Source organism: Phytophthora ramorum (genome assembly GCF_020800215.1).
Source record: "Phytophthora ramorum isolate Pr-102 chromosome Unknown Phyram_PR-102_s0005, whole genome shotgun sequence".
Lineage (NCBI taxonomy): Eukaryota > Oomycota > Peronosporomycetes > Peronosporales > Peronosporaceae > Phytophthora > Phytophthora ramorum.
In genome coordinates, this window is record NW_027150651.1 from 643,748 (window position 1) to 659,453 (window position 15,706).

Here is a 15,706-nt window from a genome sequence, read left to right on the forward strand (position 1 = left end):
AGGTGTGATTTTGCGCCGCACTTTTGGCCAGCCCATTGTATAGCCTAAGCCTCGCATACGCCATAGTATGTGCAAAAACGAAATGACAAGCGTGTGGCGCCGACTGCAGCTCCGAATCGCGGGCACCACGCCGGCGCGGCGCTTCCAGGTGCGTTGCATCGCGTTGTAGTGTGTTAAGAGCATTACAGGGACGAACTGTTGGTTTTAATTAACGTTGTTATGAGCAGGAGGAGGCGGACGTGGGCGTGGCCGCGGTGCTGAGCTGCTTCCGGAGCTTGAAGCTGGACCCGCAGAATGCGGACAAGTGAGTTGCGCTCTAATGCTGCAATTGTGCACAGATGACTTGGATTATATTAATCTCGTGCGCTCTGTGCAGAGAGCATGGGGAGCTGTTCGACCAAGCCGTGGAGATCGTAGGCAAGAAGAAGTTCGAACAGCAGAAGCAGTATGTGCAAGATGAACTCAGCAAGCAGGTGCGTGGGTGTAGATAACGTAGCTGGACTGCAGCAAAATCTGTGCTGAATCGCAGGCTATATCTATTGTCAACAGGTCCAGAGCTGCTTTAACGCTGTGCTGCGGATGCCTAAGGAGTCGGAGAAGAACGCGCCTAAGATGTCGTTGTCAGGTTTCGAGCGCAACACTGAAGTGGGCGAGAAGGTGCGAAAGGTGTCAATAACCCTTTGCTGGGATGATGAGTTGGCTCACCCGCGTGTTACCGGCCTAGCTTGGAATCACTGGCGACTTCCAGAAGCTGTTCGGATTCACTTTGAACGTGGAAGAATCAAGCGTTCCTGATGCGGGGGAAGGCGTTAAACTTCGCGGTGCTGCTTCCATCGGGTCCCTAGTGGTACGAAATTGCTACTGGTTAGCTACACTTTTGATGTTGTGCTGTGTTATCTTATGCTATGCACGGCTTGGGTGTAACAGGCACTGTACCCGGGCATTGTTTACTTACCTGAACACTACAAAAAGGTGAAGCTGCTGGGATATTAGCTGGACCATCGGTGCTTTAAATCTAACTTTTCCCTTGTGTTAGAAACAATACCTGAGCGAGTTGTCAAACAACCCATTCGCTCGAGCCCGCTTCGATAGTGTGATTATTGACGCCAAGAACGAATGTGCGTGCCAGTCGTGACAGAGTGCTTATATTGCAACAGTGGATCCGTTCTCTTCCCTCAGAGCACAACTGACAGAATTTGAATGTCCAACCAGCCTCCAAGCCGAGCAATCCTCTTGCTGTGGCGCACAAGATTAACCACCCTCCCAGCGGAACTCCTCCTAATGTGCTTGCTTTTGGTTTTGAGTTCCCACTCGAAGGTTTGATAATGCTTCATTAGCTTTGTTACCGGTAGCTCCTTTCGTGACTTGTGGGTGCTAACCACGGTACTCTGTCTTTTGCAGAACCATTCACGACAAAGGAATTCGACGAGCTTATTCCAAACAGTTTTGTGAAAGAGCCTTCACGCCTCTCCATGTTTGGCAAACGTGCAATCGTGCATGTAAGTTCCTTTCAGAAAAAAGCTCGCTCCTGTCCATTATAAATTAACGACATTACCTCCTGTGTTGAAATCAGGGCCTAGCATTCGTCGCAACGGCTGACATTGTAGATGAAGAAGAACTCTTTCTCAACTATCGGTACGTCTATCCTCCAATCTCAACTACCGCTGCTGCAACACAGTACTGTACTCACACTGAGAATTGGTGAACCAGATACAACCCCGATCGCTCACTGCCCAAGTGGTATGCACCTGTCGACGTTGATAGCGACCGCGCAATGTGGAAATAAGGCTTGGCTTCGATTGAGACGTTTTCTGCCATAGGCTACTAGAATGATTCTAGTAGCCTAGTAGAATGAGAAGAAAGGAAATGCATTGATGTGGTTAAATGGTAAATTTGAGCTAGGTGCAATCACACACAAATCGCATCAGGATAGCCGAGATAGTGTAGCGTGTATGGCCTTGTGCTTAAACACGGTCTCCTCGTCCTCATAGTTTTGCTTACTTAGGGAACTCCGCGTTGTTGGAAAGGATAATGCCGACAATGACACCGAAGATGCCCAGCGCACTAGCGAAAATCTCCACAATCAAAATCGTCACATACAGCGCAGCATTCTGTGCATCAGCAAGCACGCAACTGCTGCCAGCGATCCCGACGGAAATTCTACACCAAGCAACAGGTGAGTCTCACCATCCCGTCCACAAGCTACAAAGTTATACGCGAAGATCGTACCCGCTGGCAAGGTTCGTCAAGCCAACAGCAAGACCCGAGCCGAACACGGCGTATCCTGCGAAGTACAGCGCGTGTTCATTGATCGGTTCATCCCCCTCGTTACGGAGTGCCGGTTGGTTCATCTACCCAGTTATTTAAGCACGCACTCAATCAGCACTCTCCACATAACAACCACACTGCTCTCAGTGCAGCAATGAGAACACACCTTGCTCTGCAGAATGATAGCGATAATGACGCCGTAGATGGCAGTGGCTTCACAGAAAATGATGCTCACGAGGTTCTTGGATCGCACGCGCGGGGCCTTCACAGCAGCGCCCAGAAGACTTGACCCCGTGATGAAGATGCCCCTGTGCAGCCAGCCACCACGTAGTAAAAACAGTAAGCCTCTCTTCTTCCACCCTCAGGAATCAGACGCAGGACGCACCAGGCGGCGCCAACAATGGAGAAGGCCAAGCCGAAGGCTACTCCCATGCTGCCCCACGCATACGGCGAGATGTTGCTCAGCACGTCGCCCCAACCTGTCGCAAAAAGACGTCCAATTATCAGTCCAAGCGCTGACTTTGCGTCGCAATTTCTCCGCAACCACGGCGAGGCACGAAACATGGCTTGCGCATGTCCACCTAGGCGTCTCTCTTCTATCACGCACCTTGGTTAAACAGCTCGTCCGTGGCCGCGCTCATGGTGATATCCTGCTGGGAACGAGGCGCTCACTTGCTTCGCCTCCTCGGCTTTCGAAATCTGCATAGGCGTTTCGGAAAAGATCAGGTCGTACTTAGTGGAGAGTCCGGTCATTAAAAAGACAGAATGGCGGGCAAGGCGGACAAGCGGGCGCTGTACGTGGGCGGCCTGGACAAGCAAGTGACGGAGCAGGGGCTGTACACGGCCTTCGTGCCCTTCGGCCCCGTCAAGTCTGTGCAGATCCCCACGGAATACTCCACGCGTACGTCGATTGGGTTGGGTTGGTGTAATACTGGCATGTGCACGACTAACTGGCTGATGGAGCAGAGAGGAGTAAAGGCTTCGGTTTCGTGGAGTTCGAGGACGAGGCGGATGCGAGAGCTGCTATTGACAATATGGACGGTGGGTGGATGCTTAATGGTGGTCTGTGGATGGTGGTGTGGCAGTGTCTAAAGGGCTGTGATCATTAGATTCGGAGCTGTTTGGGCGGACGCTGCGTGTCTCCATCGCCAAGCCTGACAAGCCGAAGCTAGGATCCAACAAACCAGGTGCGTATTGCTGTAGTGACGATGAATGCAGCGACGGAAGTTTGACATGTTACCGGTATCGTTTGTTTTGCGTTGCAGTGTGGGCGGAGGCTGATGAAGTGATGGACGATGCAGAGGAGCCGAGTCAGGACACGCATGGCAGCAGACCGCAAGCATAGTTGCTAAGGATGCAACGAAATCAATCGTGTAGACAGTGATGGCCAACAAGGGAAAATAACTAATACCTGTTGCTTTGCCCCTGCCTACCTGTGATCCCATCGCCTGTTGCAACCCCTGCTTACCTGTTGCATTTCGACAGATAGTCAATACTACTTTTCTGTTGATCTACCAGTCTGCTACTAACGTTAGGAGTAAGAATGGGAAGGAGAAAGCTATCACGAAGACTGTTTGAGCGCCAAACACTATTTTTCCGCAGCGTCAGGGACAGAACCCCCCCCCTCCGCCGGAGCCTCAAGCGTGAGGGCGATGCGTGCGGCTCGAGGTTCTATCTTCATATCGCGAGCGAAGCGAACCACAGTCACGCGAAGCGCGGCTGGTAATGACGTGGAACGTCGATAATATGCAATTTAGGTCATTTGCGAGCAATTGACAAGTATTCTACCTAACAGACGATTGGTGCCAAAACAGCAGATGATAGTTAGGTAGCACCCGCCAACAAAGGCTCGTTGCAATTTGTATGCCAACGACGGTGAGAATGCTGTGGCATCTTGCCTGCCAGCGTGAGCCAAGAATAAGAAGCGCTCAGATCCAACATTTGGATAAGAGAGCGCAAAACCACTTTTCTCGACCGTAGTTGCGCCCTGAACACATCGTCAGGTGATCCGCAGCATGCCCGTCATCCACCTCCAGAATCGTGCGCTGGTCTCACCACGATTTTTATCACGACTGTCCATCCGAAGGACCGTTAGTGCGGCGAGCGAATCCCAGGGGACACCAAGCAGTGTCCGCTGCCATGCAGCACATGCTGCTGATACAAACGTGATTAACGCTGCTCAGCTGGATACTGATGTTGCGTTCATTGAAGGCGCCGGAATACAATTGCAGCGAGAAGCGCAAAACCAGAAACAGATATATCTTCCAGGTACGCTTGGGATGCCATCTGAAACCACTCTATTGGTATCGTGCTCGGCTAAGAAGTTTCCTCGTCACTGAGGTGAGGCAGACGCTGGAGCGCTGATGCTTTCCAATGCGCACGCACCGACGCCCTTTCCTCAGGACTTGGCTGCCGGTCATAATGACAGTGTCATTAGACCGCCGTCTGCACTGCAGACTGCAGGGCCAGATGTGCGGCGACAGCGACAGCCGAATGTCGGGACAATTTTTGCGTAACGCTGACGTCACAATCCACATCGGAGCCGAGCCACAGGTTCTGTGAAACGTACCGGCTATCTCGCTGGGAGGGCATACAAATATCAAGTCATTTCCGACTCTCTGAAGCTAGATGCAACTATGATCAAGGTGGGACCTCGATGATGGCCCATCGGGCCCGTCCCATTGGCCGAAAATCTGTTGAAACCCCTGGCGTCTTACTCGAGGAGCTCCATACGAACGTCAAGCACTCTCGACGTCTGGTCGTCGTCGGGCGACTGCGATGCAAAGCGGATATCATGCGTCATTCGCCAACCCGCCTGCTTGCACGCACTGTCCAAGCCCCGCCCTGATAGATCCTTTCCGCCGATGAACCCCACCGCGCGCTACGCTTACTCGCGCAATGGCGAGCTGGGCCGCGTGGATGAAAAGTGCCTCGTGCGCGTGCAGATCCCGACCGTGGACTCGTCCGAGGACGGCAAGGTGCGCTACCACGTGCGCGTAGTCAACATCCGCTCCGGTCAGGTATGGGAAGTCGCGCGCCGCTTTTCCGAGTTCCTCAAGCTGCGCAACGACCTCCTCGAGTTCTTCGCCAAGACGGACAAGAAATGCCCCGGGTGCCGCAATTACGAGAAGGTGCTCAACCTCTTCGAGTTCCCGCGTAAGCACGTCTTCACGAGCGTCACGCCCGTCGTGATCAACTACCGCAAGAAGGCGTTGCGCAGTTTCGTCGCTATGCTCGCTTCGCACACGTTCACCACCACGCCCAAGTGCCCCACGTGCTGTGGTTTCCCGTTCACGGGAGTGCGCGACTGGTTAACGACGGACATGGTGGCCGGAGCTGGCGCTGCTGGCGGCAATGCTGATGCATCGCCTATAAATGAGCAGTTCCGCGATACGATGGACGTGAAGGACTTCACCAACTACCACCCCGTGTCAAACACCATGCCCGTTGACCAGGAAGGCCGCTTTATTGGCAGCGCCGTCCCCAAGTACACGGCTCCAGTCTCAAGCCCAACCAAGGAAACAGACCACAGACGCGAGCGCCGCAGCCCAGAGCGTTCTCAGGCGAAGCAAGTGACGCCCAAGGAAGATCCGGCAACGTCTCAGCTGCGTTATAGCGATAGAGTTTCTTCGACGGGATCGAGCAGCGATCCACCATCACCGCCATCGGTTGACGAATTCGTCATGCCAGCTCCAGCTCCTGCACCTGTCGAGATCACGCACGTGGATGCCCTAGAAAATGAATTCGAAGGCGAGGACGACAATCTTTTTACGTCGTTTGTGGGGTCGTCCCATGCATCCTCCGCTGCATCAGAGGGACGAAAACTCGAAGACCAGCCGGCTTCAGAGCCCCCAGCTATCGATGATGCTACAGAGAAGAAGAAGTTCAAGTTCACACGCAGCTCCACTGGTGCATACAGCGAACGGTCATCTGTCCAACCCCGGGAGAGCAGCATGATTGACATCGACAGCCTCGATGATGAGGACGAAGACGACGGTCTGAACATGGATTTTATGCACTCGGTGTCTGTGGCGCCCACCACATCCAAGTAAATCGCTGATAGAAAAAGTCGGGCTAGCTCCCGGTGTATAGCTAACGAGTCGGTGACAGGATAAAAAGGGCCCTGCACAAGTGCAAGCACTCTGCAGCGTATAATAGAAGTATTGCACACCGAACGACATCATGCACTTGGTCGAAACACGCTAGGGAAGGGGTGAATGCCAACTCGTTCTGAAAGCCAAAACAACGCGTGTGGTTTAAGATACGTGTGCGCAGCACGCGGAGTTAAACCCAGAACCAAGCATGGTCACATCTCGCTCGGCTTCACCGCTCGCTGCTCTAATAATTAGCGGTAAGTACAATACGTTACCCTTTAAAGTGTTCTTGTCAATGTATCGAAAAGATGCAAATTGGTGTCCGAAGAGTGACAAACAAGGTCGTGAAGAAACTTGCCAGTTTTAAAAAAACATGGCAACGACGTTGTTGCCGCAAGAAAAAAATCACCATCAGATGCATTTCAAGATGCAGTGGACAACACCACAGATGAACATCATCCTCCATCGTCCTCGCCTTCAATATCTACATTTGCTTCACCAGGTGTTGTTATGCAGCGTGTACCAGGCAACAGGCCCCCGCGCTTTTTTCCGCCAGCGTGGCTCGTTGGCGCGCGGCGAGCAAGTCGAGCTCTTCTGCTTGTCATTTTGGCTTTGGCGCTCTACTCCTCAAGCGACTCCTCCAGCTCCACCGCGCAGTCGCTCAGCTTCTTCTTGCACCAAGCAAGCAAGCAGCTACCCAACCCGTCCAGATAGAATGGTCGCTGCCTCGTTGGAACGCGCTGCCGCAGACAAGTCGCCGGAGCAGCCGGAGCAGCCGGAGCAGGAGCTGAGCCCGCAGTTCGTGGAGGGTTTCGCCAAGGTAACAATGGAGAAGAAGGAGGAGCCGAAGCTCGAGATGTCCGAGTACAAGTTGAAGGAGGTGAACGGCGAGCTGCAGCCGGAGCCGTTCCTTGTGGAGAACCCGAACCGATTCGTGCTGTTCCCGATCCAGGAGCACGACGTGTGGCAGATGTACAAGAAGGCGGAGGCGTCGTTCTGGACGGCCGAGGAGCTGGACCTGGTGCACGACCTGAAGGACTGGGGGAACCTGACGGACAACGAGCGCCACTTCATCAAGCACGTGCTAGCATTCTTCGCTGCCAGCGACGGCATCGTGAACGAGAACCTGGCGATGAACTTCAGCAATGAGGTGCAAGTGCCGGAGGCTCGCTGCTTCTACGGCTTCCAGATCGCCATCGAGAACATCCACTCGGAGGTGTACTCGCTGCTGATCGACACGTACATCAAGGACGCCGTGGAGAAGGATCACTTGCTGCGTGCCATCGAGACGATCCCGTGCGTGGAGAAGAAGGCCCGCTGGGCGCTCAAGTGGTGTGACCCTCGTGTTTCGTCCTACCCGGAGCGTCTGCTGGCGTTCGCCGCCGTGGAGGGCATTTTCTTCTCGGGTTCCTTCTGCTCCATCTTCTGGCTCAAGAAGCGCGGCCTCATGCCTGGTCTGAGCTTCTCGAACGAGCTCATCAGCCGGGACGAGGGCATGCACACGGACTTCGCGTGCCTCATGTACTCGAAGTTGGTGAACAAGCTGCCGGAGAGCCGCGTGCACGCGATCGTGCGTGACGCTGTGGTGATTGAGCACGAGTTCGTGAGCGACTCGCTCCCCGTGGAGCTGATCGGCATGAACTCTGCGCTCATGTGCCAGTACATCGAGTTCGTGGCCGACCGCCTGCTGTACTCACTGGGTGCATCCAAGATCTACAACGTGAAGAACCCGTTCGACTGGATGGATATGATCTCGCTGCAGGGCAAGACCAACTTCTTCGAGAAGCGCGTGGGCGAGTACTCCAAGGCTGGTGTGGGTGTCGCGGCCGAGGACCAGGTGTTCACTCTGGACGCAGACTTTTAAGTCCGTGTCTAAGATGAAAGTGTGGGTCGTCCATGTCTTCGCCCGCAGCGCACCATGCAGCCCCTCACCTCGCGTGGTTCGAAAGTCTTAAGATCGCAGCGGCAGTGTATATAGCCAGCTTCGTTGCATATTTAAAAAATCAACGTTGAGTCTACAACCTCTCCTCTTTTTTCTGCTACAGTCACACCTCCCTAACTGAGCCTCTCTACCTGACTATGCGCTCTTTATCTGGTTGTCATCCCTGTGTGCAACTGAGTTTATATGACTTTCACTGAAGAAGTTCTCTAACTGACTAAAACCCTCCTTATTTTCTAACTGACAGTCCCGGAGGGTGGAGGAACTCCCTAAATGCACGCGTCACAAAGTTATCAAGCCACTTTCACATGTTGATGTGCACTTCTTCCCTCCGAATCTGACTTCGTCGGTGCAGCCACTTGATGCAGGTAAGCTTTCGGACATATTTGGCTAATGCTTGGTGAACTTACTGATTGATAATATATTTGTAGGCGTCATCCGATCGTTTAAGGCACGCTACCATCGTCGATTTGTCCGCTGGTGCCTTGACGCAATGGAAGGCGACTCAAGGATCGTAGACGCTACGTTGTTGGGGGAGCTCCGCCAGGAAGGGGAGTATGCGTTGGCTGCTGAAGAAAGTGTGGTAAACGATATTGTGAGCATGCTGGAGCCCACGACAGTGTTGCCCATTACTTGGAGATTGATTCTGACGTTGAAATTCACGAGCTCCCAGGAGGCGGTGCCGGGGACGATGATGCTGAAGAGGTGGATGGTGATGTGGACGACGAGAACGACAAACCCCCTGTCAGCATCGACAGCACTCGCCTATTGTATGGAGCTTTCTTCGTTTCTATTCCAGTGTGAAGGGGATACAAAGCGGGAACAGGAAATGATACAGACCTTGACAATGGTAGCTAGAGACCAAGTAGTGAAGCGGCGGCGGCAGACATCACTGGATACCTTTTTAACACCAATGTAAGTGTAGCCATTCCCATATCTGACACATTCTCTAAATGAAACAACGTCTCGGATCAGACAGATCGGGCGTCACTTATAGAGGTGTGACTGTATGACATCCCAATCGTGAGCCCCTGGTGCAGTCATTACAGTAATTAGTCTGTCCTAGACTAATTTTTGTGAGCTGCTTCCAGATCAACTTACACTAATAAATAGTCTGTCACCACCGCGTACAGACTAATTTTGAACACAGACTACTTTTGAACTCAGACTAATTGTGAACAGGGAACGAAAAAGTATCCATCTTCCCAGTTTAACTACACTAGCGCCTCGTTGCCTGCATCATTAATCACCACTGGAATCACCATTTCGTTTCCTCCTGAGCCTCATCAAAGCTTCTTCATCGACGGCCACGGTGTCTGTAGTTGGGGATTTTCCGGCAAACTCCTCAGGGTATTTCTTTATGATTTCTGTAAGTGCGGGAACAACTGCGTCGTACGCCAAGTTCCATCAACACTAAGTGATAGGTCACATCGCATCATAGCTTTCTGCGTGTAGTTTATCCCGTTGTGGTCGCGCTTCGCGTTGACTTCCTTGACAGACTATTTTTGAAGCTTTGTTGACAGACTAATTATGAACCTTGGGAGTTTTCATTGACAGGAATTAGACTCATTGTGCATACATACTAATTTTGAACACAGACTAATTGTTGTAATGACTGTAGCTGGTGGCCTGTACAGTACCGGCCATTTACAACCGGGGTTGTATTTCTGGTGATCCTCCATCGCTGCATGGCTGGATGGGCCGTATCAACCACGACTGGTGGCCGGTACCGTGCTAAAAAGCGGGGTGGCGTTTACAAATTTGGTTGCACGCACGGTGGCAAGATTTGGCCAGTTTTGCGACCCAATCCAATCCAAAAACCAAGTCAGGGCTGCAAACAGACCCAGTTCAAGGGCCCGCTTAACAACTTAACAAAAACCTGATGGAGGTTGCACTTGATGCAAACGTGCAATGAAGAAGCATGAACGCACTAAAGTTGCCACGCCAGGTTGATGTTAGCTAGCTCATGACGTGTATACTGTACGAGTACGTGCCTCAGTCCTCAATACTGTACAGGTAAACGCGGCTACCAGCTACCAGGTGCTCCCGATTGGGATGTCATAGCAGAAAAAAGAGGAGAGGTTGTAGACTCAACGTTGATTTTTTAAATATGCAACGAAGCTGGCTATATACACTGCCGCTGCGATCTTAAGACTTTCGAACCACGCGAGGTGAGGGGCTGCATGGTGCGCTGCGGGCGAAGACATGGACGACCCACACTTTCATCTTAGACACGGACTTAAAAGTCTGCGTCCAGAGTGAACACCTGGTCCTCGGCCGCGACACCCACACCAGCCTTGGAGTACTCGCCCACGCGCTTCTCGAAGAAGTTGGTCTTGCCCTGCAGCGAGATCATATCCATCCAGTCGAACGGGTTCTTCACGTTGTAGATCTTGGATGCACCCAGTGAGTACAGCAGGCGGTCGGCCACGAACTCGATGTACTGGCACATGAGCGCAGAGTTCATGCCGATCAGCTCCACGGGGAGCGAGTCGCTCACGAACTCGTGCTCAATCACCACAGCGTCACGCACGATCGCGTGCACGCGGCTCTCCGGCAGCTTGTTCACCAACTTCGAGTACATGAGGCACGCGAAGTCCGTGTGCATGCCCTCGTCCCGGCTGATGAGCTCGTTCGAGAAGCTCAGACCAGGCATGAGGCCGCGCTTCTTGAGCCAGAAGATGGAGCAGAAGGAACCCGAGAAGAAAATGCCCTCCACGGCGGCGAACGCCAGCAGACGCTCCGGGTAGGACGAAACACGAGGGTCACACCACTTGAGCGCCCAGCGGGCCTTCTTCTCCACGCACGGGATCGTCTCGATGGCACGCAGCAAGTGATCCTTCTCCACGGCGTCCTTGATGTACGTGTCGATCAGCAGCGAGTACACCTCCGAGTGGATGTTCTCGATGGCGATCTGGAAGCCGTAGAAGCAGCGAGCCTCCGGCACTTGCACCTCATTGCTGAAGTTCATCGCCAGGTTCTCGTTCACGATGCCGTCGCTGGCAGCGAAGAATGCCAGCACGTGCTTGATGAAGTGGCGCTCGTTGTCCGTCAGGTTCCCCCAGTCCTTCAGGTCGTGCACCAGGTCCAGCTCCTCGGCCGTCCAGAACGACGCCTCCGCCTTCTTGTACATCTGCCACACGTCGTGCTCCTGGATCGGGAACAGCACGAATCGGTTCGGGTTCTCCACAAGGAACGGCTCCGGCTGCAGCTCGCCGTTCACCTCCTTCAACTTGTACTCGGACATCTCGAGCTTCGGCTCCTCCTTCTTCTCCATTGTTACCTTGGCGAAACCCTCCACGAACTGCGGGCTCAGCTCCTGCTCCGGCTGCTCCGGCGACTTGTCTGCGGCAGCGCGTTCCAACGAGGCAGCGACCATTCTATCTGGACGGGTTGGGTAGCTGCTTGCTTGCTTGGTGCAAGAAGAAGCTGAGCGACTGCGCGGTGGAGCTGGAGGAGTCGCTTGAGGAGTAGAGCGCCAAAGCCAAAATGACAAGCAGAAGAGCTCGACTTGCTCGCCGCGCGCCAACGAGCCACGCTGGCGGAAAAAAGCGCGGGAGACTTGTCCGGCCGATGTGATCATCATTCGTCCTCGACGTCCGCTCCCAGCCAATCAAAACCCGGGAAATTTGGTTGTTGCAAATCCGTTTTGGCGCCAAGTCGACTCCCAAAAATTGCCAAAAATTAATATAAAGTCCAAGTTTCGGTGAGCGTAAAAAAAAAGCTTTGAGAAATCAACGACAAGGCCAATCAGAAAAGTTTTATGAAGAAAACTAGTAGCGCACGGCCCGCAGTCGATACTGTCCTCCTTCCTGAATCCGGCAACTTACTCATCATCAGAGGAAGAGCCGAACAGTTCGTTCTTCTCAGCTTCACGACTATCCTCTGCCGCATCATCTTCTGCAGCAGGCTTGTCATCATCCTTGATTGTGTCGCTTGGTTTGGATTCCTGTTCATCATCACTTGAGTCAGAGCCAAAGAGTCCGGTGGGGTCATCCTTCTCGTCTTCCGAGCCAGACCCCACACGCGCACGCTTATTGCGCTTCTCCACCAGCTTCTTCATGGTCGCGTTGCGGTTCTTCATGTCCTCGATCGACATGCTGTTATCGCCGTCCTCATCCAATTCGTCCTCTGCGTCGTCAATGAAGCCGCCGTCCTCGTCCTCGGTTTTTTTGCGCTTCTTGCCTCCTTTCTTTTTGACAACCTTCTTCTCTTTCTCTTCCTCCTCGCGCTCACGCACACTCCAGCCTTCGTGCAATTTCTTCAAACGTTCGTCCTGCTTGAGGCGGATGCCTTCGTGGCGCTTGCGCAAGTCGTCTTCCTTTACGCGAGTTTCCTCCTGCTCACGTGCCACACGCTCCTCGTACTCGCGCAGCAGCTTGCGTTGAGCCTCGATCTCCAGCCGACGCTTCTCCTCTTTTTGTCGCTCGAATTCCAAGTGATAGCTAGCCTTTGTCAAGGTGTCGCCACAGAAATTCTCGTGTTCCGACACCTTCTCCTTGTCGAAGGGCAAACTGTTGTGGTGTTTCTTTTTTTCACTAGAGCCGCTATTGCCGGTAACCTCAGCTTGTTGAAGCAGGAAGCGGAAGATACGCTGCGCTCGCTTCAAATCCAAGATGGCACGCTGCACATCACCCATTGTACGCTGTTGGGGTACTGCATTGCCACTGCCTGACCGCGTGCTAGTCGTCTCCTGTCCAAGTGTCGTCACGGCGTAGTCTTCCTGTGCAAGGCCCGTGTTGTACCAAAGACGCAAATCATTCGGATACATGTGCAGCGCACGTGATAGCGTCGAAATACAGCTCGGGAAGTCCTTTGACTCGTAAAAGGCCTTCGCAAGGTACAACAGTACCTCAAGGTCCTGTCCTTTGTAGCACTTGGTAAGGCACACGGTGTAGAGCTGAATGGCCTCTTGGTAACGCTCTTCGGCGACGAAAATGTGCGCAAGATTAATCCAAGCATCTGGCATGTCCGGACTGGCCTCGCGCACTTGCGAGAAAATCTGTTTTGCTAGCTCGAAGTTGCCCTTCTCGGCAATCATAATACCGAGTCCGTTGGCAGCGTAGATGTTGTGCGGGTGTGACGCCAACGTTTTCTTGTAGTATACTTCACTCAGCGACATATTCTTGGTGTAGCGATTCTTTTCACCGAGATTGCTCATGAAGATGTTGCCCATGGACAAAAACGCATACGGGTCATTCTTCAATCCGGGCATTCCCATCACTTTTTCGAATTTCTTCTGAGCAAGCACCCACTCGCGCTTCTTCAAGTGAATGTTGCCCTGCAACAGGCAGGCCTCGGCACACGCCGGGTCCACCTCCAGCACCTTATCAAACATCTTCGTCGCATCAACCTCCTGGCCACGATCACGCAGCATACAGCCTAGGCGCAGCAAGCAGTCGGTGTAGCGGGGGAACACCTCTAGGATCCCATCGTAGAGTTTCTTGGCACGATCGCGGTTGCCCATTTCCTCGTAGACGCGTCCCATATTATACAGGATTGTGACATTGGCCTCCGTTGGCTTGGGACTTGAGGCTTCCTCGGCAATGGCATCAGCCTCCTCCGATTTGCTCTCTTGGTCAGCAGTACTGCCATCTCCCAGTTGTTTGAGCGCCTTCTTGAAGCAGTCAATGGCATCAGCCATTTTTCCAACGCGCTGCTGAAGTACACCCAGGTTGACATAAACTTCCATAGGTACGCGCTCCGAGGCATTGTTCATGACCTTCTCCGCTGCAATGTACGATGAAATCGCGATAATCTGGTCTTTTCGTTCAGGAGAACCGTGCAAAAGCTCAGCCGTGCCGATCAGTGCCTCCACATTGCCCGGCTCGAGTTCTACGACACGACGAAGTAGAACAACGGCCTCGTCCTTTTTGCCGAGCTTGCCGTACACATCGCCAAGAAGGGACAGGATTTCCACGTTTTCAGGATACGCTTTGTTAGCCTTTTCCAAGTAAGACGCAGCCTTCGTGAATTCCTTCCGCTCGTAGTACATCTGTGCCAGACCAAACCACGGAAGCACAAACTTGGGCCAAAGTCGTCCAGCATTGAAGTAGTAGCTGTAAGCGTCCTTGTACTTGCCCTGGGCATGGCAGCCACGTCCCATGAGGTAGCAGCTTTCAGAGCGGATCTCCGGAATTTTGGTACTGTGGAAAGCATTTCCTGCAAGCGTGAACATTTTATCGTAATCCTTTCGTGCAATATTCGTAGCGCTCGCGGACTCTTCGCGATACGGGCCATCCAGCTTTAACCCAGACGGCGACACGGCATCTTCGTTGCGGCTGATGTAGGCAACGTACCTGTCACCGATGCAAATAATCTGACCTGGCGAGACTTCATTGGAAATATCCTTGGATGTGGCCACAACTGCCGATCCACGCACCACGCTCACCGTGCAAGGAAGCGGGATCCACTGCGAGAAATAATGGTTAGCCAGGTGGTTCAGAACCGTCGGGTTCGTCTTGTCGATAGCGTGGGCGTGGTGGATCATCATCATGAAACGCGAGCTTTCATCGCGGATGCTGACGGCACGCTCCTCGCGGCTCTGACTCGCAAGTTGCCACAATGCGCTAGCAATCACTGCGTCCACGTTGGTCTCGTCGAGCGATGCAGTGAAACGCATCACCGCGCGCGCCTTCTCCACAGCTCCCAAATGGTAGCAGCAGTACGCAAAGCACATGCGCATGTTTGCTGCCTGGGGGCTGCGCGGGTGCAGCTTGATTGCATCCAGATAGAGCTTCTTGGCATCCTTGTACTGCTTCTTGCGGTACAGCAACAGCGCCTTGCCCAAGATAGCCGGCAGGTTGGTCTTGTTGGAGATGAGCACACTTTTGACGAAGCGGTCCGCGCGATCGTCCTCGTTCTTGGCCATAAACATTAGCGCCTTGCCCACGAGCGTCATGGGATGCTGGTGGTCCAGGCGGTCGGCTCGCTGGAAGTAGCCCACGGCGCGCTGGGAGATAGCCTCGCGTTTTTTCTCGTCCTCCTCGTTCCACATGGCGTTGACCGCGTGGCTGGCCAACGCGACGAAAAACTTGATGCGGCACAAGCGCGACGCATTGTCTTTATAGATCTCCTCGATGCCTGGCTCGGACGCCACGGCCAGGATCTCCTGGAACTGGGCAACATGGCCCTGGTTATAGTACTCCACCTATCACAAATCACAATTTGTCAAAAGTTGATCCCGCGTTTGGTCTCATCAAACGCGGACGTACGGCGAACTGCAGCCAAACGTCGAGCGGCGCCACCTCTGCGCGCAGGATGTCGATGATGTCATTGACGTCATCCGGAAGCTCGTCCACATACACCTCCACCGCTTGCTCCGAGTTCTTGACGGGGATCAGCAGCGCGCGCTGGTTGCTCGGCTCGTCCTCAGCGTCCGACATGGCTCGCTCTGGACCAATTT

The 15,706-nt window shown here is 53.4% G+C and overlaps 7 protein-coding genes across 7 annotated transcripts; 4 read left to right on the forward strand and 3 right to left on the reverse strand.

Annotated features, from left to right (window-relative positions):
- Positions 1 to 82: 82 nt before the first annotated feature.
- Positions 83 to 1,786, forward strand: KRP23_5880 (SET domain-containing protein 9; the record flags this gene model as incomplete). Its single annotated transcript, XM_067891000.1, has 11 exons — positions 83 to 148; positions 228 to 304; positions 377 to 473; positions 550 to 657; positions 725 to 847; positions 928 to 972; positions 1,037 to 1,118; positions 1,213 to 1,317; positions 1,402 to 1,499; positions 1,574 to 1,635; positions 1,711 to 1,786. 11 exons carry the CDS (start codon positions 83 to 85, stop codon positions 1,784 to 1,786), a joined length of 939 nt encoding a protein of 312 aa, XP_067745398.1.
- Positions 1,787 to 1,997: 211 nt separating this feature from the next.
- KRP23_5881 (V-type proton ATPase subunit c''2) lies at positions 1,998 to 2,909 on the reverse strand (the record flags this gene model as incomplete). The annotated part of the gene is made up of 5 exons (XM_067891001.1): positions 1,998 to 2,160; positions 2,230 to 2,351; positions 2,435 to 2,576; positions 2,654 to 2,747; positions 2,876 to 2,909. The coding sequence occupies 5 exons, from the start codon at positions 2,907 to 2,909 to the stop codon at positions 1,998 to 2,000; spliced, it is 555 nt and encodes a 184-aa protein (XP_067745399.1).
- A 124-nt stretch (positions 2,910 to 3,033) lies between these two features.
- On the forward strand, positions 3,034 to 3,613 carry KRP23_5882 (Peptidyl-prolyl cis-trans isomerase E; the record flags this gene model as incomplete). Its single annotated transcript, XM_067891002.1, has 4 exons — positions 3,034 to 3,169; positions 3,235 to 3,309; positions 3,378 to 3,455; positions 3,534 to 3,613. The coding sequence occupies 4 exons, from the start codon at positions 3,034 to 3,036 to the stop codon at positions 3,611 to 3,613; spliced, it is 369 nt and encodes a 122-aa protein (XP_067745400.1).
- A 1,519-nt stretch (positions 3,614 to 5,132) lies between these two features.
- Positions 5,133 to 6,320, forward strand: KRP23_5883 (uncharacterized protein; the record flags this gene model as incomplete). The annotated part of the gene is made up of 1 exon (XM_067891003.1): positions 5,133 to 6,320. One exon carries the CDS (start codon positions 5,133 to 5,135, stop codon positions 6,318 to 6,320), a length of 1,188 nt encoding a protein of 395 aa, XP_067745401.1.
- Positions 6,321 to 7,077: 757 nt separating this feature from the next.
- Positions 7,078 to 8,226, forward strand: KRP23_5884 (Ribonucleoside-diphosphate reductase subunit M2; the record flags this gene model as incomplete). The annotated part of the gene is made up of 1 exon (XM_067891004.1): positions 7,078 to 8,226. The coding sequence occupies one exon, from the start codon at positions 7,078 to 7,080 to the stop codon at positions 8,224 to 8,226; it is 1,149 nt and encodes a 382-aa protein (XP_067745402.1).
- A 2,314-nt stretch (positions 8,227 to 10,540) lies between these two features.
- Positions 10,541 to 11,680, reverse strand: KRP23_5885 (Ribonucleoside-diphosphate reductase subunit M2; the record flags this gene model as incomplete). The annotated part of the gene is made up of 1 exon (XM_067891005.1): positions 10,541 to 11,680. The coding sequence occupies one exon, from the start codon at positions 11,678 to 11,680 to the stop codon at positions 10,541 to 10,543; it is 1,140 nt and encodes a 379-aa protein (XP_067745403.1).
- A 447-nt stretch (positions 11,681 to 12,127) lies between these two features.
- KRP23_5886 (RNA polymerase-associated protein CTR9-like protein) lies at positions 12,128 to 15,686 on the reverse strand (the record flags this gene model as incomplete). The annotated part of the gene is made up of 2 exons (XM_067891006.1): positions 12,128 to 15,451; positions 15,516 to 15,686. The coding sequence occupies 2 exons, from the start codon at positions 15,684 to 15,686 to the stop codon at positions 12,128 to 12,130; spliced, it is 3,495 nt and encodes a 1,164-aa protein (XP_067745404.1).
- Between the last annotated feature and the right edge of the window lie 20 nt (positions 15,687 to 15,706).